This window comes from Rosa chinensis, chromosome 7 (assembly GCF_002994745.2).
Source record: "Rosa chinensis cultivar Old Blush chromosome 7, RchiOBHm-V2, whole genome shotgun sequence".
In the NCBI taxonomy this organism is placed as follows: Eukaryota; Viridiplantae; Streptophyta; class Magnoliopsida; order Rosales; family Rosaceae; genus Rosa; species Rosa chinensis.
Genome location: NC_037094.1, coordinates 21,042,814 through 21,051,991, shown reverse-complemented (window position 1 = coordinate 21,051,991; position 9,178 = coordinate 21,042,814). Strand labels below are relative to the sequence as shown.

Genomic DNA, 9,178 nt, shown 5'->3' with positions numbered 1-9,178 from the left:
AGACAAATACTGCAGACAATTGGGTTAATAAACATTTTAGTTCTTATACAATAATTAACCTTCACTTTCAGGCCTAGAGAATGAAAGCATGAAAGCTACCTTGGGCTTCTTGTACAATATAAGTTGAGAAACCAGCTACAAAAGGGTGAAGGTAAGAAGGAAAGAAGGAAAAAAAAAGTAAAAAAAGAAAGAAAAAAAAAACTCTTAGGGAGCCAAAGAATGTAAACAGCCTCCTCAATATTCTGAGGAACTAGGTGTGGGCAAGGAACCACATCCCTGATATTCTTAATCCCAGTTGCAAACTTTACGAGACTTTCAATACTCAAACCAAAGCCAGCATGAGGAACTAGTGAAACAAGAAAACTATTCAGGGTATAGATAGCTAGACATATAAATAAATACATGACATATTAACCATCTCCCATATTATATGACAACAAATGAGTGTAAATCTTTAAAAAAGCAGTCCCATTGATCTTTTTGTTGGAGTGCAGGACTACATCTTAGCTTTCTCAATACTTGGAATACTTCTAATCTTGAATTTCTATAACTTGAGGTTCACATTTTCTCTTTACCAAAGAAAAGAATTTCAGATAGCCTGAGCTGTAAAGGCATGATTTACAAAAGTGAGCAACTAGAACTGTTTTAAAGTTAACAATAAAAGTCAATACCTGAACCATAATGGTGTAAATTCAGTAGATGTCCTTATTCAGATTCAATTCATCAAATCGATATTCTAAACTTTCAAGCTTCTATTCTGTCAGGCTTCCACCAACCACCAATATGCTCGCCAACCTGACAAAAGTACAATTATAATGAGCCTCTCATTCACCAATAAAAGCTGGTTCTTCAACATTTGAGACGTGATTTTCTTATTTGAAATTTGCTCCTCTCTTTTTTTCTTTTTTTTTTCTTTTTTTTTTGGAAATAGCACAAAATCAACCAGATTGTACTTTGTATCTATCATGAAAACATTTGGGTAATGTTATAGAGAGGTTTAACTGGATCAAATACACACATTAACAGTAGACACATGCTTCTCTGCATCTCTATTTCATGGACAGAAGGCAGAACAAAAAAGAACTACTCTATTTCATTGGATCAAATTACACTAATGTAACATTAAACAGAAGCTTCTCTACATCTCTAATTAATGGACAGCAAAAGGGCAAAACAATGAGAAACTTACCCCCAAAAAAAAATGAGGAACTAATCTATTCCATAAGGTTGCTATCTTATTACTGACTTAAACATTAACACCGAAATGTCGTCCCAGAAGCAGTGAAATTTTACCCGATGATTGTAAAGTCTCTACTCAGTTTTCTAAATGATCATCTCAGAATAGAAGAACGAAAAAAACATGTCCCTAGCTGCCATATATCCATGAGAGGACTTACCAAGACGCAAGTACAAAATTGATCTCACAAACTACTTCATCTTTCTAAGCGTGTTCACATAGGTACAACTGGAAAATGCCACAAAAAGCTTGCGAAACCTGCAGATATAAAATTAAAATATGTTAAAAAGAAGAGTAGTTCATTGGACTATCTTGATTCTAAAAACATGTCCAAACTGGGAATGTCGAAGAAGTTATTACTTGGATTTTTTGTAGTAATGAAAAGTATAATAAGATTCACCCAAGAAAAACAAGGAAGAATGTAAGAGCAATAACATAGACGTTTCCATGAACTTTCAATTGATAACAGGTAATAGCATACCAAACCCATTGGCTTGCATGTTGTGCCATTGCCAGGAAGCTCTTTCTGGGTTGTTCATTTACCAAGCAATGCAACATTTCATTTGAGCATTGCATAGAATATAAATTGGAGAACCATATATCCACTGGTCCACTATACTTGCGGAATATGTTAGTACTGACCTGACAGTGGATGCAACAAAAGAACAATTTATACAACAGGTTTAACAATCATTAAACTACTAAAACGGAAAACATGTGAATGCATCAACTTTTATTGTTATATAATACTTGGGTGACCGTGAATATAGGCTCCATCAGGATACTTTAAACGTTAGAATGCGCAAGTTAACTAAAACGCCACAGATTTCAAAAACATGAATCTAAAGAAGAGATCATACAAGTTCCCAGGCTTCAACATTCCTTTGTGACAATGCAAGTAAAAGCTTCCTGCTTGCAACATCAGCACATATTAAATAGCATACTGTAATGTACTCAAATAAGGAATTCAGTAAGTAAACAGATAACAGCACAAGATAGCCATCCTTAAAATGGTATATTCACCAAAATGGGGAAAGACAATATACAACTAAAAAGACAAAAGAAATCATTTAAGGAAAAGATAGTTACATCATTATATTATCTTATGAAATCATGGCAGTTTAAAGAATTTGCAAAAGTCTTCACAGCTTCACTTAAATGTTGTGTGAATACTGAATACCCAACTGGAAACCTTTTTGATTAAGAGAACTTGATGAGACTATAAGTAGAGGTTTATCCTGTTCATTTTACCACCTTTGGAAATACATAAAATGCAAGGCTTAAACTAGTTTTCATATACTTCACTGTTCACAGCTACCCTTCAAAAAGCACCAATTCCAATAAATGGTAACAAATACTAAATGTAGGTTACCATTAATATAGAAACAAAACAAATAATTGAATAAATCATCCTAGACAGCCATCCAAATCTTAATCAAACCAACTTACAACATACTTAAAATCAGTCTGAAAGTGGTGAGATACATCGGCAGACAAACTAACCAACAAGACAACGCATCACAATGACGTGAAGAGTAGTCATCACTCTTGACTTTTGTGACAAATGTTTCCATGAGAACAAGCATACATGGGTATTTGTTTACCAGGAATTTATTTCCAAGTTTATAAGCATTAATTGGAGGCGATTAGAAAAATAAGTTCAACATACCTTACTCCGTAATGCACGTCACAATGGTTACAGTGTCCCGAAACTCCATAATTATCAAAAGTAATAATCTGTTAAAGCCCATGCAAATGGTTCTTAGAAATACAATGTGATTAAAACAAGATTCGGCGTGCATATCACCAAGCAGGAGTCCATTAAATGATGTTCATTGCAAACCAAAAAAGAAGAGAACTACAAATTCACGAGTCCAGAAATGACAGTAGAAGGTAAAGAGCTAAAGCAAACTACAGTAATTTTGTTTTGAAAGATTATCTTACCAAGTCAATGCCCTGACTTACGACTTCCTCTTCAATAATCTTTGCCAATAAATTGTGATTCCACACCTTACCAAAACCATCCTGAGGATTTAAGAATATGTTGTTATAGACTCTCAAGATAGTATCAAAAAAGGTAGTAGTTGCATAGTCAAGTAAAACCTGAAGATCTGGATGGTCCAGAATTTTCACATGTTGATGCGCAACCTGCATAACCAATTTCAAATTGAAAAACTATGTGAATGCTCTGGTGGAAGTACACCACAATGTATCACAGGTTCCAAAAGACTAAAAGTTCTCTAAGCCACAAACGATAACAAAGTTTTTAGAATGGAATGAAATAAATTTAACAGCACAAAAAAAAACCAAAGCATTGTGCTGGTGCACGTAAAGAAGCACATCATTATTACGAGTGAATTACAGAACCTCATCTCTTTAGTTCCAAATTGAATATCACCTTGAGGGTTGCAGAAGCCTGGTAGAGCTCTTCTTTTCTAGTATTTCCTTTACCATCTGCATCACCTGCATACAGATGAAACTGAAAAGTAATTACAAACACCAGGAAATGATATAGGCAAGAATTTCAAATTTAATCTGCATCCTATAAACTATTCTCTAGGAAGTCACAAACAAACAGTTACCATCTCTATAAGCAACGGTAAAGCCTACAAATAGCACACAACAGAAAGATCTGGAAGGAAGTTCGCATCCCAAGGGGCGGGCTTACCTTTTTTCTAAATACACTTATGGATGGAAAATACAACCCTTGTATAAATTGCTACTGAAACTTCAATCCAAGTATAAGTTGTAACTATAATACACAGACCAGTTACATGTTCACTTAGTTTAGTAATAACATCATTTAACAGTTTTGATCAGCTTGGCTTGAAAATGATCACCCTTTTTCTTAAAGAAGAGAGATGGTCCAAAATCCTATAAATTATCTTTTGGATACTCAAAAGAAAAGATGGTTTAAATAAGAGGATTTTACCTATTGGTTAGAGATAACCAACATACAGCATTTAAGTACTGTTAAAGTCCTAAACCAATGAAGACCTTACACTCTTACAGCAGTATATTTATTATTTTCATTGACTCTCTTGTCATATGACCTTGACTATCTCCACGAATAGGTCAGAATTGCGTGCTTGTAAATTTGATACACTTGATGTATCGAAGGAAAATCACCATTCACAAACAAGGCATGGGCTTCTACCTTGTCTTGGGCACATGGGAATGCCAAACAAAATTACATACATTAACGAACTTACTCAACTGTAAGAGTTCTTATTTCAAGGGTATTAAGAGAAAAAGTAGGACAACATTTTTTTTATCTGTGAGTAAGTTTATGGCTTAAGTTATATAGAGATATAAATTTAACATAAATACCAAAAAGGAGAAGGGAAGAGATTAATAGATCAGTGTATGCCGATGCAGTTATATAGGGATGAAAGAGTGTTACCAATTGACAAGCATAAGATGTGAATATAATGCCCTCTCAAAGTGAGGTAGTTTATTATTGGAGTGAAGAACCTGCGGAAAATGCGACAAAGAGTTTTAACACGATACATAAGAATCCTACGGAACACATTACTAATTCTGCCACCAAGAACAGATTTCCTCTCTTAAAACATAAAAGCTCAACAATTGTACTGGAGAAGAAGGCTTTCTAGAAATCAAATTAGACCTTCTTTTCCATTCAGGTGACCTAGTTGTGTTAATTACAAGGACAACAATCAAGTTTGGCAATATATGCAGACATCAACATCGAAGGGCATGAGAGGCAATATGAAGTTTATATGATGAACAGAAATTCTCCTTCATACCATTCCAACATTCAATAGCCCCGACATAAATTAGACTTGATAAAAAAAACTCAGCTGAAGTCTGCTATAACTAAAGCCAAATGGACTTGAAACATGATACATCAATTTGTAAAGCTATGCTTACATGGACTCATCATCTGGGTGGGCAACAACCAGCAACACATTTCTCTTCTTGGCACTGCCACCTGATATCATAAACACATTATGCTAAACCAACAGTCAAAAAGCAGCCTGCAAAATACAAAGCTCGTGCAGACCACCCACCATTATTAGAATCATTCAAGAAAGCGCCCTTGGAAGGTGAGTATGAACCATGGAGAATTTTGAACAGAGATGCTATCCATATTACAATCACAGAAGAGATAATTAATAACCACGCCATCTCAAATGCACCTGCAGACAGTAAAGAACATAACTTTTTTCAGCAATACCCACAATTCATAAAACGACACAACTATAAGGCTATGATTCTAAAGGATGTGTCTTCAATATCAGAAATCATCAATGGCAGTAAGAATTTGATATCAATTTACCAAACTACAGAGTCTATGATGGGTTTAAGGAACCTCATAAATCAATAAGAACACCAAATTGATAAGATTGATAAGATCAAAACAAAGAGAGAGATGTTACCAGTCAGGGGAAACAGGGGAGTCAATTGGAGGCTTTTTAACTTGAAAATGTAGTTTGATATATAATCATGAATTTCAATTTCAGTTTGATACCATAATGAACCAACGAAACACGAATGATTCATCAGTCAAACAATCAGAAATCAATTCGACACCTAAACCATGGTTCATGAATCTAAATCGAAGTTAGAGTCTAAAACATGCCCAAGTAGGATGAATGGTTGTTGGGTACTTGTGAGAAAACCACATATGACATACCTGACGCCTCCTAGAAGCAGAGCTTCTCCTCCTCCTTCACAAATAACCAAATACCGAGTCAGTCAGAGCTGCTTTTCTTTTTTTCGCAATTCAGAATTTCATTGTTTGGGGAATCTGGTAATTATGTGTTTACTGACATGGCATTATTGTATTATAATTAGGCAAATTGAACAATTTGCTCCTATTTTGTGGTAGTACTTTAAAGTTTAAATAATGCATTTTGTGGCCAAAGTAGAATGCTCTTTGGCAGAAAAAGAAAAAGAAAAAAAAAGAAATACACACACACACACAGTTTTTTCTTCATTTTCTTGTTCCATGTAAGAAGGCGGTTCACCTAATTCTATATTTCATGCTGCCTTTTTCAACACAGAAAAAGTGTAGGACCAACGAGTTACTCAAGAATATAAAAAATCGTTTTATACTATTTGCCTTTATGTCAAGAATAATACTATGTCAATGGTGAAAACTGCTTCATTAGAAAGACCACTGATTCAAGCACCACATCATTCACATTCAGAAATATTCAATCTTTTACAACTTGGTCATATCAGTTTATACACAACAATGCACATCAAATCGAAAAAGGAAACTTAATTACTCACAATTGACATAGAATGTGTTCACTGTCCTATCACTTGATAGGGTAAATCAATAGCACTAAATCTATTACAGCACACGTAATAGTCCGAACAAAACTTTAAAATCATTAATTATATTTCTTGAAATATTCAGAGCAATAAAGCAGGAGCAAGACAAAATCATAAATTTTTATTTACAAAAGATTTGAGAGGACGATACGATCAAAACTGTATCTCCTATAGCAAATGAATACCCTGGACTTGTCAAAACTCAAACTCAAATTGCCTCAGTAAAAAGCAGTCAGAGCAAATGAAAAAAGAGAATTAATTTCATAGAAACAAAACAAAATTACTTTAAGAGAAGTAGAGAAAATGTTACAGTTGGAATTGCTGTTCGTTTTGCATGAAAGAATTTATCCTAATAACTCTCTACCTCTCTACCTCTCTCATCTCTAACCATTGAAATCTCTCCAGACCCAAGTCATCATATGCTCAATGATCCAGTTCCTTCATTTATTATCCAGTCAAATGACACTTCTTTGGTTGTTTAATTATATGGGCTAGCACTCATTGAGGTTGAAACTGAATTTCGTAGTGCTACATGTTCGTCCAAATTTCTGATAGTGTTGGAATAAATTTAGGCTCCATTTTATTATGTACCTAAACGCCTCTTATTGTCTGAAGCTAGATTCTAAAACATTTTATTCGATTTACCTCACCACCGACATAACCATAAAGACAAAAAATATAAAGCAAAGTGGATTTTGAGTTGCAAACAAAAAGTTTTGTATTAGTTGTGTAAAGCCGATAACAGATCTAGGTAGCTAGACATGGAAGTCTATGCGATATTTATATAAATATTTGGATCCTTCTCTTCATAATCTCTTTGACACTTAAAATAGACCAATTTGTTGTCATACGGCATACAAACCACAAAAGCTTTATATTTCCACGACATTCTTTTTCACTTTAACACTGAAAATGCCTTAATACAAACCTGGATGTTGTCATCTATACCCAACTGCAGCTCAAAATTATCAAATATGTTTTGTTTTATTCATCCATGAACTCAACTAAAATGCTGTATGGTTCTCAGAAATGAAGAAATTTATTTAGTCTTAACTAATAAAAAATTTCCAGAGATTGACAGATAGTCCTTCAGACCGGCACAGAGAAACCCAAAGATGAAAAAACTTGGGTAATCAACATCAAAAAGACAACAAAGCAATCAAAACCCAAAATCAATGTTAATGTCTTGGCTGAAGATATCAAATCAACACTAGAAATAACCAGAGAAACAAAGCATAGGCAGAGTGACATGCATAGAATCTCAAACCCAAAAACCATCGAATTCCACGATAAAGACACAAAATTTAGTTTTCTTGCAAAAAGAAAGAAGAAAGAATTTCTACTATCTTTAATAACTACATTGTGACAATATCATTTTCTAAGATTTCCTATTTTAGGTCTTAAATCCCAAGACAAGACATGATCCTTATAACCCGAATCTTCCCTGACCTCAACTCGGAAGAGATGTCCCAACAACACAATTTCAATCTTTGGTAAAATGTTGGTACTCAGAGTTACATACGATCAACTTTACTAATCAAACCTTAGCCTCTTCCAATCCAAGTAAGTCCTTTTTTGCGGCAATTTCTCAGAGCTTAATCACACACAGGCTTCCACAAATCAATGCTGAGAATTAAACTATCGACCATCGCAGAATGATAAAATCGTCCAATTTGACAAGATGAAAATTCACTGGCTGAGCAATTTCAAACAATTACTGAAACCCTCCTCCTAATCGTCTATGAAATTAAATAAAAATGGAGAAAGAGAGGGATGAAGATACCGGCCAACGCAGTCGTCGGTCTTGTTGCACCAAAGGGATCAAAATCCGAATTCGAAAATCGCAAGCAACAAAGCTCCGGTCCTCTCTTCCTCTTCGCTCTCCCTCTCTGCACCTCCAGGTTGAAATCGTCCAACTCTTGTTTCGCTCACCAATGCTTTTTTTTTTTTTTTTTTGTGAAGTCACCAATGCATTTGTGGCCACAGTACAGTGCTCCCTGGCAAAAAGGGAAATGACTATGTTTGTAAAAGTGGATGTTTTCATAGAAAATTGCACACCGTTTTATTATAGGAAGTCTTCCAAAATCAGATAGTAATTGAATAACTACTTTGCATTTAGAAAATGTAACTCGAAGTTGTTGACTTTTAATTTTTTTTTTTTTCGATAAAGGAGGAAAATTACAAAGAGAAGCCCTATAACAACCTACATTCAGGGAATCAAAATAAAAAGTTTGAGCAGCAGACAGAGGAAGAGACTTGGACCAGACTTGAGCTTGAGTAGAATGTCTGAGCCTTGCTAAGATATCTGCAAGAAAATTTGCTTTACATGCCGAATGGACCGAATGCGTAATTGGCTTGCCAACATCTTATTGTTTTTAATGAGAGATCTCAAGCGCCAAGAGGGTTGACTTCTAAATTGTTGTGTGATCTTTTGTTAAAAAGTTTACATTATAAAATATTGATTTTGGCGAAATGTAAACCTCAATCTTTTTTTCTTTTTTTTTTCGCACCACATGCCCATGGGTGACAATTTTGTTCAATAGAAGCTTGCCAAATACACTACCTACAACATCATATTTTTCGAATTCAATTGGCATTTTCATCGTTGAACACAAAAAATATTCTCATGTCTTTGCA

At 34.5% G+C, this 9,178-nt stretch overlaps 1 protein-coding gene across 3 annotated transcripts; it reads right to left on the bottom strand.

The window, feature by feature from the left end:
* Positions 1-405: 405 nt before the first annotated feature.
* Positions 406-8,571, bottom strand: LOC112180313 (probable N-acetylglucosaminyl-phosphatidylinositol de-N-acetylase). Of its 3 annotated transcripts, XR_005803530.1 has the most exons (14): positions 8,325-8,570; positions 5,895-5,928; positions 5,269-5,397; positions 5,129-5,189; positions 4,641-4,711; positions 3,636-3,700; positions 3,341-3,385; positions 3,182-3,262; positions 2,907-2,974; positions 2,098-2,146; positions 1,719-1,879; positions 1,398-1,495; positions 672-795; positions 406-603 (listed from the first exon to the last, which is right to left on the bottom strand). XR_005803530.1 is itself a non-coding variant. In XM_024318844.2 (13 exons), the coding sequence occupies exons 3-12, from the start codon at positions 5,384-5,386 to the stop codon at positions 1,429-1,431; spliced, it is 786 nt and encodes a 261-aa protein (XP_024174612.1). In that variant the 5' UTR covers positions 5,387-5,397; positions 5,895-5,928; positions 8,325-8,570; the 3' UTR covers positions 406-795; positions 1,398-1,428. The 3 variants fall into 3 exon arrangements, 2 of the variants coding, with proteins under 2 accessions (XP_024174612.1, XP_024174613.1); XM_024318844.2 differs by having other exon boundaries at positions 406-795; XM_024318845.2 differs by lacking the exon at positions 5,895-5,928 and having other exon boundaries at positions 406-795; positions 8,325-8,571.
* Positions 8,572-9,178: the final 607 nt, after the last annotated feature.